The sequence below is a fragment of the Eucyclogobius newberryi genome, unplaced genomic scaffold, assembly GCF_026437365.1.
Source record: "Eucyclogobius newberryi isolate DKJ021-1_F unplaced genomic scaffold, fEucNew1.0.hap1 SCAF_539, whole genome shotgun sequence".
Classification (NCBI taxonomy): domain Eukaryota; kingdom Metazoa; phylum Chordata; class Actinopteri; order Gobiiformes; family Gobiidae; genus Eucyclogobius; species Eucyclogobius newberryi.
This window is the reverse complement of record NW_027316211.1, coordinates 19,305-38,135: the sequence shown is the minus strand read 5'-3', so window position 1 is coordinate 38,135 and position 18,831 is coordinate 19,305. Positions and strand designations below refer to the sequence as shown.

The following is an 18,831-nucleotide window of genomic DNA, read 5'->3' as shown; positions in this document are numbered from 1 at the left end:
TTTCTTTTCTTTCACTTTGAGGACAGGTGAAATGGATTCCTCTGAGGCCTTTGGGCTGGAGGCCGAAAGGTCAAAAGAACTGTTGTCTATTGCAACAACCTTATTGGTCTTATTGCCCATCTCTGCCAACTCTGACCAGATACGTTGTCAAGGTTGGCATTGATGGCGGAAGCTCATTCCTCAAGGTTTGTCTCAACCTTGAGAGACAAGACAATGAGTTATCCAACCCAGCTTGCCAAAAGGCTCAGTGACAAGTTCAAAGACTCAGGGGTCTGTAAACTCATGATTGTGGCCATGGTTGAGGAGGCTAGTGAGAGCTGCAGTGATCTCAAGTCTGTTGGATCTTATTGAACTGAACACAGCCTTGAGATCAGAAGATACCAGTTACAGGCAAATGTATTCTTGGGATTGGGCACAGCTGCTTGGACATATCCATGCCCCTGGTGTGAGCTGCCCAAATCAGACTTTGCCAAACCAGACCTTCTGCTTGATGGTGGCAGACTGCGAACTCTTGGCTCCATCAGAGCTTGAGGCATGTATGAAGCTGCAGCAGCTAATCACAGGGGCAAGAATAAGATAAGTTCAGCAATTTTTTACGGCTGTGAGCAAATGCCCCTCTGCCATCCTCTCTGTGATCTCGAGGATGGCTCTGCTTGACTTGGTGCCACCGATGGAACTGCACCTAATGCTAGGTGTTGTCAACAATCTTTATGGTTGTCTTGATGGAAGACTCAAGAGTAAGGGAAGTTCCATCACTGCAAAAGATTGGGCAGATTCCCTGGGACTGGCCAGGTCAGCCCACTATCGAGGACAGTTCAACACGTGCAGGACTTTTTTGTCCAAGACTGACAGACTTTGATAGTCTCTGGGTTGGAAGCAGTTTCAAAAGAACCATGAGACATAAGGACAATGTCCACTGCACAAGTGTGTTGTAACCTACAACTCATGGCACCAGTAATTGTTTCTAGCCAAATTTTCTTGTCTTTCTGTGATTTTTCATTGTCTGTTAGAATTTTAAGCTTCTTTCTTTCATGTTTCAGAATGAATAACATACATAAAATATTTTTTTAAAGAAAATAATAATAATTAAAAAAAACTGTCCGTGATTGGTCCCTTGATGAGGTAGATGGGCCTCAGGAGGTGTGTAACTCCTCTGAACTAAATCCAGTCAAAAACTTTTGAGAATTTTTACACAAAGTGGCCCTTAAAACATACATTTTTATGTCTTAAATGTCCTTTGATTCTAAAATTTGCAATACTGTGCTTTTGCAAAGATCTCCAAATCCCGTTTTTTTGTGTGAAAATCTTCAAAATGCAATTTCTTGAGAATCCCTCATTAAAAGATTTATTGTTTTACATTTTTATAATCCTCAGATACTGGACTTTAAATTGACACTAACCTTTTCTTCTGCACTTTTTTTTTACCTTAACAGCACTTTGCAAGACCTGTGGCTAGACTACTTTCAAAGTTGTGATAAAATGTAAAATACCAACTGTTGTAAAAGACAAGTGCCTTGATGTGAAGTTAACCAATGAGAATGTGACCCGCCTATTCCATAATTTGTAATAAAACCAACCTGCAAGAGAAAAAACTTTGTGAGACCAAGGAGGGTCGCCAGGCTGCTTACAACAGCCTTGGCGACCCGGCCCGACGGTTTCTCCCATGCATGCTACACAAAAGTCTGACGTTTCTGTATCGTTTCATATTCTAAGTTGAATTGTGTTCTCTCTGTGTTAAGGAATAGCATTGGTTTATTTCTAATTTCGTGACAAAAGTTTATAATACTGTCAAATGATGCAATGTGACCAAGATTATTCAGTATCTTCAGTACATGAGATGAACCTGTGAGATGTCCAACTGTTAGTCCAAGGGCCAGTGATTTTGGTATTTGTTTATAGCCATCAGAAGCCAGATAGACTATATCTTGGCATATGGACAGAAGCTTGAGTTCAATCTGGCCTGACACTTCTTGTAATTCGCCCAAAGTAGGATCTTCTGATGCAGTCACTATCCAGGCAAGGAGGTTAAAAGGTTCTCGAGGCACATCTTGGTGACATTAAACTCCTCAGAAGTAGGAGGCCAGGTCCACTGAACACCTGGCTTTTGTTTAACAGCGTTCTTTGTTGCAATTCCAGCAGAGTACAATGTGTGGAGGAGGTCTCTTTGCTCCTTGTCTAGTCCTGAAGTCACATGCTCAAGGCTTGAAGTGACATTGTCTGTTCCTGAAGATCCTAAGTCACTTTCTGATGCAGAGTCTAAATCATCTAAAACAGTCCCAGTTGAAAGCGTTTCAACATACACAAGTTCACTCTTATTTCTCAGAGTTGGCTGATGAAAGGTGATCTGAGGATAATCCGCTTGAATCTTTGACTTAAGCTGGTCATTCCTGTCATTAAAAAGTACCGGTAAGTGTGATGTACAATAATTCTGTGGAATGCTGGTGAATGAGATTTCAAAGAAAAACATATATTGACTTCAGAAAATTCCCAGGTCAAGGCCCATTCCTACAGAACTGTATTGATGATCCTCCAATGTGTTTTGGATTAGGAACATTTTTCATGGACCCACAAGTTCATTATTCAGTCCAAAACAAAATCTTAAAATTTAACGCTTCAAGTTTTCATTTTTATTTTGATATCATTGTATCATCATTATTGAAAATGAACATGATGACATGTCCCCAATATTTTCCCTCGGCCGAGCTACCGTTAGTCATAGAAATGCATTTTAATTTCTTATTTCCTATGTATTTTGTTAGACAAGACGTCACGACTGCCACTACTACTACACACGTCTGTTATTTAAAATAAAACGAGTAGTGTAGCGTATATAAATTGAGGTTTACTCACCAGTATGATTTGTTCTTCAGTCTCTGCTTGGCATAGAACAGCTGTCTTTTGTCAGTAAAACTTTTTGTAGCAGGAGATAGCAGAGGACATTCACTGTCCAACATGTGTACGATGTGCAACACGGCGTTGTTCTCTCCCGTTCAGCGAGATCCACTCTTTTGCGATCGTCCTGAATGTGTCCCATCGTGTTTGAGTCATGACGCTGGTATATTCGTAACAATTATCTACAATATGCAAACAGCACGCAGTATTTTCCCTGGATTCGGCGATGCGTGCTACCGTGTTCGAAAGGGCGCCGCCATCTTTGTTTACAAAAAGACCGGAAATAAAATCATCATCCTTACCGTTGATTGGTCGGAACTGGGTCTGACGCTTCACACTCGTAGTGTAAAACTCCGACATTCAAAGTCAAAATACAAAATAAATACAGGATTTCTGTTTGAGGAAACTTGAGGTAAGCATGCTGGTGTGCTACATTTTCAGAATATGTTGAGAAATTTTATTTCCCAGGACCCTGGAACGGAACGACACAATACAGAAGCTAGCCGATGGCCTAAAAGCCTCCTGGCTTTGGTCACCGACCTTGTTCTGGCAAGAGATTCTGACAGATCCTGTTCACTCACTGCAATCACAGTTCGAGGCCCTGCCCTCTGGCAGGCACTTCACCATGCCCAGATGTAGAACCAATAGACCAAAAAACTCTTTTATCCCCACAGATATTTTCACTCTGGAGACCTTGTCACTGCTGAACTTTACCTGTACCTGTACCTGTACTTGTACTTGTACCTGTGCCCTGTTCCTAATACAACTATACCCTGCTAAATACTGTGATGTTTTGTATGTGAAAGTTTTTAAACTGCTGGCTGTACTAGAATTGCCTCTCAGGGATCGAATTAAATAAATCTATCTATCTATCTATCTATCTATCTATCTATCTATCTATCCTCAATATTTAACTCATTACTATTGCTCCTGTTTTGACTGAAAAGCTTTTCATAAGCACTGCATTTAACGTAATAAATGTATTTTAGTTGTAGCTAATACAACATCAGTATCTAAAACCTACAATAAATTGTTTTTGCATTATCATTCATTTATACAAAAATAATATAAGACAATTTGCCAAATCTCTTGAGTGGTGCCTCCCTGCTGTAATGTTTCCCTGTTGTGTTTGCATTGTGGCTGAAGATTTGACCTATAAAAGTGGCGTGAGAGAGCTCTCCACCTCCTTCTCTCTCACACACACCATGGAGACACCAGAAGACGAGCTTTGCTTTCCTCTCATCAACAACTCGTGCAAGAAGATCAAACACTCCAACACAGATGCAGCCTTTTCCTTCACTGCGCTCACCATCATCACCCTGCTCACCGTGCTGCTCAACCTGCTGGTCATCATTTCTATCTCCCACTACAGGCAGAGACCAGCCACTGCACGCGCACTTTCATTCAGAATGCTCATAATTATAACAATGGGCATGTTCAGTTTATCAGAAATATGTTTGCAGGCTTAGGGGTACTAGGCTTCTGTAGTCCAAGCATTAGAATATTATTGAAATGTCAGTCATTGTTGATTGTAATACTGATATCATGTTATTTAAATGTTGCTCTATTAATACAGCAATAGTGCAATTCAAATCTGAATATTATATATCTTGAATGAGGACATATCCTCACAAAAGAAACAAAAATCATCCTTTTTATCGAATTAAATCCAGACAATTTCCAATTTTTTTATCAACTAAACTCATCATATTTCCTTACAGTGATGTAATTTTGCTTTAAATTAATTACACGTCTCTAAATTTACAGACCTCTGTTTCTGTCCTTAAACTAAACATTCCCATTATAATGCCATAGACACAAGTTCTTTTCTGATTATTGATTATTTCATTATGATTCAGATTTCTCTCTTGCAGGCAGCTCCAGACATGTACCAACCTCCTCCTCCTCTCTTTGGCCTTCTCAGACCTGATTTTGGGTATGCTGCCGATGCCGGCGGGAATCCTCCTTTATCATGGTTGTTTCTATATGGGTGACTTTGTATGTATCGTGTATGGCTTGGTTAGCTATCTGGTGGTCAGTGTCTCTGTGGGCAACATGGTTATGATATCTATAGACCGCTATGTTGCTATATGTGACCCCATGTTTTACCACACAAAAGTCACCTACATACGTGTGCAAGCCTGTGTGATTTTCTGTTGGTTATTTTCAATGATTCATGCCATCTGGCTGTCGAGGGAGTTGCTTCAGCAACCTGGCAAATATAATACCTGTTACGGAGAATGTCTAATTATTGTGAAAAAGATTGAAGCAGTGTTTGACCTAGTTGTGTCTTTTATAGCACCAATCAGTATAATAACAGTGTTGTATCTGAGAGTATTTGTGGTGGCCGTGACCCAGGCTCGGGCATTGCGTTCTCAAGTTACATCTGTGTCAATACAGCATTCAGCGGCCAAGAAATCTGAGCTAAAAGCAGCAAGGACACTCGGCGTGGTGATTGTCATGTTCATCATTTGCTCTTGTCCAGTCTATATTTTTATGTTATTGGACAGTGGCCTCACAGACTCATCAGGGGTTACAGAGTTATGGCTGTTATATTTCAATTCCTGTATAAATCCAATCATCTATGCATGTTGTTATCCATGGTTTAGAAGAGCTATTAAAAGCATTGTTACACTGCAGATTTTGAAGCCAGACTCCAGTGAAATAAACATTTAATAAAAGTACTCAAAGTATTACTCAGGAAGTAATACAATATATATGTAATTCCTCAATTATTTTGTTAGCATTAAACTATTTTTATGAACTTGTGTAGAGCAAGACGGTATGAAACATGATAGTTAAATGAAAGTGGATGCATTTCTGAAGTGTCCTATTTTTGAAAAATAAAAATAAATCAAAGATTGGATTATGTGAGAGAATAAAGATTGACCATTTTGTAAATAAATGGTCACTAGCGCTTTTCTACCTTCAAGGCACGCTTTACATCAATGAACCATTCACACACGCATTCACACACCAGTTGTAAGTAGCATTGGGGGCGAAGCGTGTTAAGTGTCTTGCCCAAGGACACTTCTTGTATTACGACGGCTGCTGGTTCTTGGGTGACTTTGCATGTGCTCTCAATAACTTCTCTAGCTTCCTTGTTGTTAGCGCCTCACTAAGAAATATGGTTCTTATTTCTGTGGATTGGTACATAGCCATTTGCGATCCCATGTTATACCCTTTCAAAGTTACAGTAACACGAGTAAAAGTGTGCATTTTGCTGTGTTGGATATTTTCAACCATTCATTACGAGATTTACTTAGACAACCTGACAGAGAGAGGTCTGGGTTGGCCTTGTGGTTTCGGAATAATGGGCGGGAGTTCCCTCTGCGGAACGTTCTTGCGATCCAGTCACAGGGTTTGTGTGAGGCTGTGGTTGCTTACTTGTCTAGCACAGGGTTGGGTAAACGGTTATAAAGTTGGGGTGTGTTGGAGACTGAGCCGAGGATGAAAAGCAAGAGGATGTTCTAACGCGCTTTGAACTCATGGGCTTAGAAACACCAAAGTGATGGAAGAAGTACTGCTAAAGGATACATTGGATATCAGCTGGTATGGAACACCACGAGCTACGGTGGTGGACGCTAGGCGGTTGAAGGTGACCCGGTCTGGGAGAGACGGGAGATGGCGGAGGAGAGTGGATCGGTGGTCGAAGACGTTCTGGACGGCGTGGAGGAGCAGCCTTTTCTGGCTGCATGTGCCCGGAAACGTAAAAAGTCCCTTAGCTCGTCCGAGGGTTCTGGGAATGAGCAGCAGGATGAGGCTGAAGCTATTGATATCCGGAGTGAGAGCAGAGACTGTAAGGTGATCATAAAGCTTGCACAGGATAGTGCATCCTTTAAGGAGTGGAATTCAGTGGCATTGTCAAAGAGCCTAACTGTAGCTGTGGGAGTGATCAAGAGTGCGAGTGTCCTTAGAGATGGCTCGCTGCTGGTCGTGTGCAAGGACGCGGCTCAGCAACGGAAGGCGATTGGAACTAAACGTCTGGGTGGAAAGGACATTCTTGTGTCTGATGCTGAAAGAAACACGGTCAGAGGAGTTATCGTAGGTGTCCCTACGGCGACGTCTGTGGATGAAGTTAAGGAGAATTTGACGGGAGCTACGGTGGTGGACGCTAGGCGGTTGAAGGTGGCCCGGTCTGGGGTAACATGTGACAGCTTGTCGGTAATGGTAACACTTGCAGGGAGGTGCCTGCCTAGTAAGGTGTTCATTGGGTTCATGTGCCATGACGTTAGGCCATATGTTCCACCGCCCCTGCGTTGCTTTAAGTGCCAGCGCTTTGGGCATATTGCAGCGGTCTGTAGAGGGAGGCAAAGATGTGGTAAATGTGCAGGAGATCACGAGTATGGGAAGTGTGACGTGGGAGCAAAACTGAAGTGCTGTAACTGTGGGGAAGAACATAGCTCTGCCTACGGGGGATGCAGGTTTAGCAAAAGAGCTGCTGAGGTGCATAAAATAAAGGTCTCTCAAGGTATATCCTATGCAGATGCAGTCAAGAAAGTTTCAAGTAACGAGTTTAGAGTAAATACAGAGAGAGGAGCCAGCGCTGCTCCCAGCCAGGGCGAAATGAGAAAGGCCAGCGTGGCTCCCAAGAAGTGTGAAGGTTTCCAGAGTGGAGGTCCCAAGTGTGCAGGTTCCAGAATTAATGAGAATACCCTGGTTGTGGATAGAGAGGATTTTGTACTCTTTATGGTGGATGTTGTAAACTGTGCTGCTCAGACTCAAAGCAGAACTGAAAGAATCAGGATCATTGCTAAAGCTGCAGGGAGATTCCTTGGAACAAAGGAGCTTGATTGGGCAGATATAGAAAACAGGCTAAAGGCGCTAAATGGGAGTCGGAGTGATGGGGGTCTGCTTTTGGGGAGTCAGGGTGATCAGAGTGACGAGATGGGGGTGGGGGTGGTCTCCTGTCCTCGTCCAGTCTCGTAGACGCACGGCTACCAAGCAGCGACATCAGTGGAAATATTAAAGCCTATAGAATGAAGCCTAAAGAATAAAGCTGTACGGTGGAAGCACCGAACGTCAAAGAAGGAGAGGAAGATGAAGAAGAGTCTCCCTGGAATAAAGCCGGTTGGTCTCTGAAACAACAACAACTATTCTAGTCACAAAGACATATCATGACCTCATGGGCTTTGTAACACCAAAGCAATGGAAGGAGTACTTTTACGGACTACGACAGTCTGAGGACTACGAAAAGTCTGAGGAATAAAGTCTGGCGGTAATGCAACAATTGGATGCCAACCGCCATAAAAATAAAAACAACAACAACAACAACAACAACAATTGGATGCCAACCGCCATAAAACAACAACAACAAAGACATCTCATGACCTCATGGGTTTTGTGACACCTAAACAATGGAATAAGACCTTTTAAGGGCTGCGACAAAGTCTGAGGGGAAGAAGAACTTCTAAAGGATACAAAAGCAAAGACATCTCATGATCTCATGAGCTTTGAATCACCAAAGCAATGGGGGAAGAACTTTTGAGGACTACGACAAGGTATGAGGAATAAAGTCTGGCGGTAATGCAACACTCGGATGCCAACTGCCATAAAACACCCAACACCAACAACAACCACAACAACATATATAAGTCTTGCATTGGAGAGTGTGTGGTTATTGTAAACTATGCAGAGGGAGTTGTGGATCTTGTAGTGACATTTTTGGCACCTATGATTGTAATTACATTTTTATATATAAGAGTATTTGTAGTAGCTGTATCCCAAGCTCGTGCAATACGCTCTCAAATGTCATCCATCACAGTGGGGCCAATCGCGATAAGGGTTCAGAAAACTGAAATGAAAGCCACAAAAACCCTTGGTCTTCTGGTAATTGTGTTTCTCCTTTGTTTTTGTCCGTATTATTGTTTCACAGTGGCAGCAGACAGTAATCTGTTTGGAGCTTCATCTGGAGAGGCTGAACTCTGGCTCATATACTTAAACTCATGTATCAATCCCATTATATATGTGTTCTGCTATCCCTGGTTTAGGAAAACTCAAAATGATGTTGACCTTTAAGATATTCAAGACTGACTTATATGAAGCCAAAGTACTGTAAAATAAATACTATGGGAAGATGGCCACCCTTTATTTTAACATTATTCATTGTCAACTGAAATACAGATATGTCTTTTATTTTTACAACCTCTATCCTTTAAGAATCAGAAAATAAGATGTAAATACTCTTATTAAATTATTTATATATTATATTTATTTTACGCAATACATTTTTTTTTCTTTTTAACATTGCATATTTAATTTGGATAAAAATACAATTTGACCATGTGACGAAAACGAAACTGAACTCCACAGACTTGATGGGGCCCGTGTGAGAAAAAACAAAACTTACTAAGTGGAGACGCCATGTGAAGATGTCTCAAGCTATAACAGTAATGGTTGCCTCCTGGTGTAGCGATTCTAACATATACTACAATAACACCAGGACATCTGATTTCCAAACCACCTTCTAGTTTGGTTGCAGACACTGTTCCCTCTAAGTTGCGCGCCTGCGCAATTGCGCACTGCTCGCACATACTCAGCGCACAAGAAAATCTATGGAGCGCAGAAAATAAAATTCACCATAAACGTATTAATTAATATCTAATATTAGACCTAATCTAATCACCAAACGGCCACCGGGGGGAATCTATCAGGAAGCGCAAGCGTTAGACACACTGTAGAAGATGACTCCAGTGGACAGTAGAAGCACTGCCCAGGGGACACGTTGTGTTCTCTAGATTTTTAGGTTCAGAACGTTGTGTGTTTTATTACAATCAGACTCAGATATTCATGGAGAAATTAATCTAATTAGTCCCGAGGCGCAACTGGCGTGTCACTATTGTGTAAATGAAACTTTCTTGGCCAGACCTGACTCACGAGTCAAAAGACATCATTACTCTGGACCATGTTTCTGTGTAAATATCTCATGTCACATCGTAACTCACCCGATAAGTACAAGCTCAGGAGCAGATGAACCAGATCCAGAAGACAGAAATAAATCAGCTCACACCAGAGTAATCAAGGACAGAGGGGACAGTAGGGACAGCTGTGATTTGTTCTTTGTTTGTTAAACTTCAAAATGCTGTGTGTTTTATTACAATCCAGTTTATTAGAGATATTTGTCTAATTCAGGAGTGGGGAAACTGCGGCCCCTTTGAATCCCCTATTGACACACTAAAACACACTTTTTACGAAGACTCAGGGTTTATTATATTGATTGTGTTTTAATGAAAATGGTTGTTTGAACCTGAAAAACCTGGCTGTCTTCATAGCGTTGTGAAAGAGTGTGGTAAAACCATTGGGTGTAATAATATCCTCAATCTGTTTATAACAAGGTCGGTGACCAAATAGGCCATAGGCTAGCTCTTAGAAAGGGCCTAGAAAATGACTTCCGTCCCAGGGTCCTGGGAAATACTTTTTGTTGTGGTTTCTATCAAGTAAAATAGTTAAACTTCTTCCACCAAAAGTTCCTCAAGCGGGAACTTTGCAGTTAGTGGGTAAATCGTCTGTTGAAGTTGGGAAATGTACGAAAATATGCAAATGTTAGCCTCTCATAACATCTTTCACTCAATTTATCTCAGAAAGTGAAAGGGTCACACTCTTCATTTTTGGCACATAGACAGACAATACAATGAACATTTGATATGTGAAATATCAGGTTGATGGGAGTGGTAGTCTTGAATTAGTCATGTGTTAAAAAAATCATAATTTCTAAATTATCTCATATTGAAACAAGCTCACCATTAGGGTTGTGTTCAAAATATCGATACGGTGATAGGTCGTCACGGACTCCTTATCGATACTGAGTCACAGTATTGATATTAAAAAAAAATAAAAATCTTATTAGGCTACCCCAAATAAATTGTCTGTTTGCTGTAACCCGAGTCAACATTTTTCAAGTGGCTCGGACGGTAGGCAAATTCTTATTTTTTTTACTTTGAAGGCAAAAAACAAGATCCAAATTTTGTCATCTTTTGAGTCGGAGTGACCACCAGGGGTCAGGCTTCAACAGTCAATGAAGGAAAACGTCTCTCTCAACCCGATCGGGAGACTAAATCTTACGATTTTAAGATATTTCAATCGACATTTTGTACGCCGCTATCCTTTATTTTGGTAGCGAAGGCGAGCGGGGGGAACATGCGGGGGACACGGGCGCCGCCATGTTTGTTGTGATGACGCTGCTGGGGGTGTTTCAATCCCAGAATGCATTTGCATAAGTCCAATTTCACAACCTGACAGAGGCTCACATTACTATGGACATGTCAGTGGCGCCGAGAAGGGCAAACCAACTTGTAAAAAGCAATATCTCGGCTCTTACGCGTGCCCTGTTTTGTTACAGACGCATGTGGAGGACTGAATATGAAGATGCGCATGCGGTGCGCAGTGCGTTATCAGTCCTTTGGGATGATTGATAGGTCTACCAGCGTGATAAAAATATTCGACACGGCGGTTTAGGAGAGACCGGTCGGTGAGTCGGCGAAATAATTGAAAAATAAAAGATTTTGACGTTTTTTCAACATAATACTGATATTTTGTTTTCGGTCGGCTAGTTTCATAGCGGGTCGGTCGGGTTACGGCAAACAGACATATTATTATTATTTTTTTTAAGTTTTGTGGCCGTAGGCTTTAAACGAGGTGGAATAGTTCTTTTAATATGCTGTTTGTACTGTGCTCCTCTCAGACGAGGTGAGAAGGAGCTCTGGACCTGGTCAGAAGCTGATCTGTGCAGAAGATGCTGCTGCAGCATGTTCAGACCATGATAATTGCTTGGCAAGTTACATGCAATACTTTAGTAGAATGTGTTCCTTATATTTGTATTTGGATCAGTTGGTTGGATGTATGAAGTTATTAGAGCAGAATGGATTTATAAATAAGTGCTTTGTGGATACATTTTTGTATCCAGAGTAAAAACATGACCTAATTTTTCATATGCTACATTTCAGATTCGACTTCATAGGCCCTTTTACTGATACTAATAAAAAAAATATTAAAATAAGTTCCAAATTCTTTATAATAAGGCTAAGCAAAAAATTATGTCTGTTTGCCGTAACCCGACCGACCCGCTATGAAACAAGCCGACTGGAAAAAAAATATCAGCATTTTCTTGGAAAAATGTCAAAATCTTTTATTTTTCAATTATTTCGCCGACTCACCGACCGGACTTTTCTAAACCGCCGTGCTTAACATTTTCCCCGTGTTGTTAAACCTGTCTTTCATCTCAAAGGACTGAGAACGCACCACGCAACACATGCGCTTCTTCATATTCAATCCTTCACATCCGTCTGTAACAAAACAGAACATGCATAGTAGATATCATATTGCTTTTGACAAGTTTGTTTGCGTCCGTCGGCGCCACTAACCTTTGTGTAGGACATGTGTTTCTCTGTCAGGGTGTGAAATTTGACTCACGCAGATGCATTCTGGGATTGAAACACGCCCAGTAGCATCATCACAACAAACATGGCGGCGCCCGTGCCCCCGCATGTTCCCTCCGCTCGCCTTAACTACCAAAATAAAGGAGAACGACGTACAAAAGGTCGATTGAAATGTCTTAAAATCGTGAGAATTAGTCTCTATTTTTTTTTGCCTTCAAAGTAAAAAAAATAAGAATTTGCCTACCGTCCGACCCAGATGAAAAATATTGACTCGGGTTACAGCAAACAGACAATTTATTTGGGGTAGCCTAAGTTCAAAATTCTTTAATAATAAAAAATATCCCAATGTACACAAATTCAATAATCAAACAATATCACGAGCGCCACAATAGGCTACTAGCAGAACATAGTTTAATTATGGATAAACATCATACTATCAAATAAAAACTGTATCTAGACAAAAGATCTGGACAAATTGTGATCAAGGAAATGGTTTCCTCGGCAAAATCGATGTTATCCGTAATGAAGACAGTGGGAACTTCAGGACTGAAGCCCTTAGGAATGACATTTTCCTGTTGTACCTGCAGTTGGGCAACACAGGTCTTGCGAAGTGCTGTTAAGGTAAAAAAAAAGTGCAGAAGAAAAGGCTAGTGTCAAATTAAAGTCCAGTATCTGAGGATTATAAAAATGTAAAACAATAAATCTTTTGATGAGGGATTCTCAAGAAATTGCATTTTGAAGATTTTCACCCAAAAAACAGGATTTTGAGATCTCTGCAAAAGCACAGTATTGCAAATTCTGGATTCAAAGGACATTTAAGACATAAAAAAGTATGTTTTAAGGGCCACTTTGTGTAAATATTCTCAAAAGTTTTTAACTGGACTTAGTTCAGAGGAGTTACACACCTCCTGAGGCCCATCTACCTCATCAAGGGACCAATCACGGACAGGTTTTTTTTAATTATTATTTTTTTCTTTTCTTTCACTTTGAGGACAGGTGAAATGGATTCCTCTGAGGCCTTTGGGCTGGAGGCCGAAAGGTCAAAAGAACTGTTGTCTATTGCAACAACCTTATTGGTCTTATTGCCCATCTCTGCCAACTCTGACCAGATACGTTGTCAAGGTTGGCATTGATGGCGGAAGCTCATTCCTCAAGGTTTGTCTCAACCTTGAGAGACAAGACAATGAGTTATCCAACCCAGCTTGCCAAAAGGCTCAGTGACAAGTTCAAAGACTCAGGGGTCTGTAAACTCATGATTGTGGCCATGGTTGAGGAGGCTAGTGAGAGCTGCAGTGATCTCAAGTCTGTTGGATCTTATTGAACTGAACACAGCCTTGAGATCAGAAGATACCAGTTACAGGCAAATGTATTCTTGGGATTGGGCACAGCTGCTTGGACATATCCATGCCCCTGGTGTGAGCTGCCCAAATCAGACTTTGCCAAACCAGACCTTCTGCTTGATGGTGGCAGACTGCGAACTCTTGGCTCCATCAGAGCTTGAGGCATGTATGAAGCTGCAGCAGCTAATCACAGGGGCAAGAATAAGATAAGTTCAGCAATTTTTTACGGCTGTGAGCAAATGCCCCTCTGCCATCCTCTCTGTGATCTCGAGGATGGCTCTGCTTGACTTGGTGCCACCGATGGAACTGCACCTAATGCTAGGTGTTGTCAACAATCTTTATGGTTGTCTTGATGGAAGACTCAAGAGTAAGGGAAGTTCCATCACTGCAAAAGATTGGGCAGATTCCCTGGGACTGGCCAGGTCAGCCCACTATCGAGGACAGTTCAACACGTGCAGGACTTTTTTGTCCAAGACTGACAGACTTTGATAGTCTCTGGGTTGGAAGCAGTTTCAAAAGAACCATGAGACATAAGGACAATGTCCACTGCACAAGTGTGTTGTAACCTACAACTCATGGCACCAGTAATTGTTTCTAGCCAAATTTTCTTGTCTTTCTGTGATTTTTCATTGTCTGTTAGAATTTTAAGCTTCTTTCTTTCATGTTTCAGAATGAATAACATACATAAAATATTTTTTTAAAGAAAATAATAATAATTAAAAAAAACTGTCCGTGATTGGTCCCTTGATGAGGTAGATGGGCCTCAGGAGGTGTGTAACTCCTCTGAACTAAATCCAGTCAAAAACTTTTGAGAATTTTTACACAAAGTGGCCCTTAAAACATACATTTTTATGTCTTAAATGTCCTTTGATTCTAAAATTTGCAATACTGTGCTTTTGCAAAGATCTCCAAATCCCGTTTTTTTGTGTGAAAATCTTCAAAATGCAATTTCTTGAGAATCCCTCATTAAAAGATTTATTGTTTTACATTTTTATAATCCTCAGATACTGGACTTTAAATTGACACTAACCTTTTCTTCTGCACTTTTTTTTTACCTTAACAGCACTTTGCAAGACCTGTGGCTAGACTACTTTCAAAGTTGTGATAAAATGTAAAATACCAACTGTTGTAAAAGACAAGTGCCTTGATGTGAAGTTAACCAATGAGAATGTGACCCGCCTATTCCATAATTTGTAATAAAACCAACCTGCAAGAGAAAAAACTTTGTGAGACCAAGGAGGGTCGCCAGGCTGCTTACAACAGCCTTGGCGACCCGGCCCGACGGTTTCTCCCATGCATGCTACACAAAAGTCTGACGTTTCTGTATCGTTTCATATTCTAAGTTGAATTGTGTTCTCTCTGTGTTAAGGAATAGCATTGGTTTATTTCTAATTTCGTGACAAAAGTTTATAATACTGTCAAATGATGCAATGTGACCAAGATTATTCAGTATCTTCAGTACATGAGATGAACCTGTGAGATGTCCAACTGTTAGTCCAAGGGCCAGTGATTTTGGTATTTGTTTATAGCCATCAGAAGCCAGATAGACTATATCTTGGCATATGGACAGAAGCTTGAGTTCAATCTGGCCTGACACTTCTTGTAATTCGCCCAAAGTAGGATCTTCTGATGCAGTCACTATCCAGGCAAGGAGGTTAAAAGGTTCTCGAGGCACATCTTGGTGACATTAAACTCCTCAGAAGTAGGAGGCCAGGTCCACTGAACACCTGGCTTTTGTTTAACAGCGTTCTTTGTTGCAATTCCAGCAGAGTACAATGTGTGGAGGAGGTCTCTTTGCTCCTTGTCTAGTCCTGAAGTCACATGCTCAAGGCTTGAAGTGACATTGTCTGTTCCTGAAGATCCTAAGTCACTTTCTGATGCAGAGTCTAAATCATCTAAAACAGTCCCAGTTGAAAGCGTTTCAACATACACAAGTTCACTCTTATTTCTCAGAGTTGGCTGATGAAAGGTGATCTGAGGATAATCCGCTTGAATCTTTGACTTAAGCTGGTCATTCCTGTCATTAAAAAGTACCGGTAAGTGTGATGTACAATAATTCTGTGGAATGCTGGTGAATGAGATTTCAAAGAAAAACATATATTGACTTCAGAAAATTCCCAGGTCAAGGCCCATTCCTACAGAACTGTATTGATGATCCTCCAATGTGTTTTGGATTAGGAACATTTTTCATGGACCCACAAGTTCATTATTCAGTCCAAAACAAAATCTTAAAATTTAACGCTTCAAGTTTTCATTTTTATTTTGATATCATTGTATCATCATTATTGAAAATGAACATGATGACATGTCCCCAATATTTTCCCTCGGCCGAGCTACCGTTAGTCATAGAAATGCATTTTAATTTCTTATTTCCTATGTATTTTGTTAGACAAGACGTCACGACTGCCACTACTACTACACACGTCTGTTATTTAAAATAAAACGAGTAGTGTAGCGTATATAAATTGAGGTTTACTCACCAGTATGATTTGTTCTTCAGTCTCTGCTTGGCATAGAACAGCTGTCTTTTGTCAGTAAAACTTTTTGTAGCAGGAGATAGCAGAGGACATTCACTGTCCAACATGTGTACGATGTGCAACACGGCGTTGTTCTCTCCCGTTCAGCGAGATCCACTCTTTTGCGATCGTCCTGAATGTGTCCCATCGTGTTTGAGTCATGACGCTGGTATATTCGTAACAATTATCTACAATATGCAAACAGCACGCAGTATTTTCCCTGGATTCGGCGATGCGTGCTACCGTGTTCGAAAGGGCGCCGCCATCTTTGTTTACAAAAAGACCGGAAATAAAATCATCATCCTTACCGTTGATTGGTCGGAACTGGGTCTGACGCTTCACACTCGTAGTGTAAAACTCCGACATTCAAAGTCAAAATACAAAATAAATACAGGATTTCTGTTTGAGGAAACTTGAGGTAAGCATGCTGGTGTGCTACATTTTCAGAATATGTTGAGAAATTTTATTTCCCAGGACCCTGGAACGGAACGACACAATACAGAAGCTAGCCGATGGCCTAAAAGCCTCCTGGCTTTGGTCACCGACCTTGTTCTGGCAAGAGATTCTGACAGATCCTGTTCACTCACTGCAATCACAGTTCGAGGCCCTGCCCTCTGGCAGGCACTTCACCATGCCCAGATGTAGAACCAATAGACCAAAAAACTCTTTTATCCCCACAGATATTTTCACTCTGGAGACCTTGTCACTGCTGAACTTTACCTGTACCTGTACCTGTACTTGTACTTGTACCTGTGCCCTGTTCCTAATACAACTATACCCTGCTAAATACTGTGATGTTTTGTATGTGAAAGTTTTTAAACTGCTGGCTGTACTAGAATTGCCTCTCAGGGATCGAATTAAATAAATCTATCTATCTATCTATCTATCTATCTATCTATCTATCTATCCTCAATATTTAACTCATTACTATTGCTCCTGTTTTGACTGAAAAGCTTTTCATAAGCACTGCATTTAACGTAATAAATGTATTTTAGTTGTAGCTAATACAACATCAGTATCTAAAACCTACAATAAATTGTTTTTGCATTATCATTCATTTATACAAAAATAATATAAGACAATTTGCCAAATCTCTTGAGTGGTGCCTCCCTGCTGTAATGTTTCCCTGTTGTGTTTGCATTGTGGCTGAAGATTTGACCTATAAAAGTGGCGTGAGAGAGCTCTCCACCTCCTTCTCTCTCACACACACCATGGAGACACCAGAAGACGAGCTTTGCTTTCCTCTCATCAACAACTCGTGCAAGAAGATCAAACACTCCAACACAGATGCAGCCTTTTCCTTCACTGCGCTCACCATCATCACCCTGCTCACCGTGCTGCTCAACCTGCTGGTCATCATTTCTATCTCCCACTACAGGCAGAGACCAGCCACTGCACGCGCACTTTCATTCAGAATGCTCATAATTATAACAATGGGCATGTTCAGTTTATCAGAAATATGTTTGCAGGCTTAGGGGTACTAGGCTTCTGTAGTCCAAGCATTAGAATATTATTGAAATGTCAGTCATTGTTGATTGTAATACTGATATCATGTTATTTAAATGTTGCTCTATTAATACAGCAATAGTGCAATTCAAATCTGAATATTATATATCTTGAATGAGGACATATCCTCACAAAAGAAACAAAAATCATCCTTTTTATCGAATTAAATCCAGACAATTTCCAATTTTTTTATCAACTAAACTCATCATATTTCCTTACAGTGATGTAATTTTGCTTTAAATTAATTACACGTCTCTAAATTTACAGACCTCTGTTTCTGTCCTTAAACTAAACATTCCCATTATAATGCCATAGACACAAGTTCTTTTCTGATTATTGATTATTTCATTATGATTCAGATTTCTCTCTTGCAGGCAGCTCCAGACATGTACCAACCTCCTCCTCCTCTCTTTGGCCTTCTCAGACCTGATTTTGGGTATGCTGCCGATGCCGGCGGGAATCCTCCTTTATCATGGTTGTTTCTATATGGGTGACTTTGTATGTATCGTGTATGGCTTGGTTAGCTATCTGGTGGTCAGTGTCTCTGTGGGCAACATGGTTATGATATCTATAGACCGCTATGTTGCTATATGTGACCCCATGTTTTACCACACAAAAGTCACCTACATACGTGTGCAAGCCTGTGTGATTTTCTGTTGGTTATTTTCAATGATTCATGCCATCTGGCTGTCGAGGGAGTTGCTTCAGCAACCTGGCAAATATAATACCTGTTACGGAGAATGTCTAATTATTGTGAAAAAGATTGAAGCAGTGTTTGACCTAGTTGTGTCTTTTATAGCACCAATCAGTATAATAACAGTGTTGTATCTGAGAGTATTTGTGGTGGCCGTGACCCAGGCTCGGGCATTGCGTTCTCAAGTTACATCTGTGTCAATACAGCATTCAGCGGCCAAGAAATCTGAGCTAAAAGCAGCAAGGACACTCGGCGTGGTGATTGTCATGTTCATCATTTGCTCTTGTCCAGTCTATATTTTTATGTTATTGGACAGTGGCCTCACAGACTCATCAGGGGTTACAGAGTTATGGCTGTTATATTTCAATTCCTGTATAAATCCAATCATCTATGCATGTTGTTATCCATGGTTTAGAAGAGCTATTAAAAGCATTGTTACACTGCAGATTTTGAAGCCAGACTCCAGTGAAATAAACATTTAATAAAAGTACTCAAAGTATTACTCAGGA

At 40.7% G+C, this 18,831-nt stretch overlaps 2 protein-coding genes across 2 annotated transcripts; both read left to right on the top strand.

The window, feature by feature from the left end:
* The first annotated feature begins 213 nt into the window (after window positions 1–213).
* LOC140383554 (trace amine-associated receptor 13c-like) lies at window positions 214–5,568 on the top strand. Its single transcript, XM_072465998.1, has 5 exons — window positions 214–332; window positions 730–792; window positions 3,361–3,527; window positions 4,039–4,264; window positions 4,767–5,568. The coding sequence occupies exons 1-5, from the start codon at window positions 214–216 to the stop codon at window positions 5,566–5,568; spliced, it is 1,377 nt and encodes a 458-aa protein (XP_072322099.1).
* A 7,881-nt stretch (window positions 5,569–13,449) lies between these two features.
* Window positions 13,450–18,804, top strand: LOC140383553 (trace amine-associated receptor 13c-like). The gene is made up of 5 exons (XM_072465997.1): window positions 13,450–13,568; window positions 13,966–14,028; window positions 16,597–16,763; window positions 17,275–17,500; window positions 18,003–18,804. Exons 1-5 carry the CDS (start codon window positions 13,450–13,452, stop codon window positions 18,802–18,804), a joined length of 1,377 nt encoding a protein of 458 aa, XP_072322098.1.
* The last annotated feature ends 27 nt before the right edge of the window (window positions 18,805–18,831 follow it).

Excerpts from the sequence above, each read along its gene's own strand:
- LOC140383554 (XM_072465998.1), top strand. The coding sequence starts at position 214 with ATGAGTTATCCAACCCAGCTTGCCAAAAGGCTCAGTGACAAGTTCAAA. Across the intron at positions 793-3,360 it reads GATTCCCTGGGACTGGCCAG|GACCCTGGAACGGAACGACA; the intron begins GTCAGCCCACTA and ends TTTATTTCCCAG. Across the intron at positions 4,265-4,766 it reads ATTTCTATCTCCCACTACAG|GCAGCTCCAGACATGTACCA; the intron begins GCAGAGACCAGC and ends TCTCTCTTGCAG.
- LOC140383553 (XM_072465997.1), top strand. The coding sequence starts at position 13,450 with ATGAGTTATCCAACCCAGCTTGCCAAAAGGCTCAGTGACAAGTTCAAA. Across the intron at positions 13,569-13,965 it reads GAGAGCTGCAGTGATCTCAA|ACTCAAGAGTAAGGGAAGTT; the intron begins GTCTGTTGGATC and ends TCTTGATGGAAG. Across the intron at positions 17,501-18,002 it reads ATTTCTATCTCCCACTACAG|GCAGCTCCAGACATGTACCA; the intron begins GCAGAGACCAGC and ends TCTCTCTTGCAG.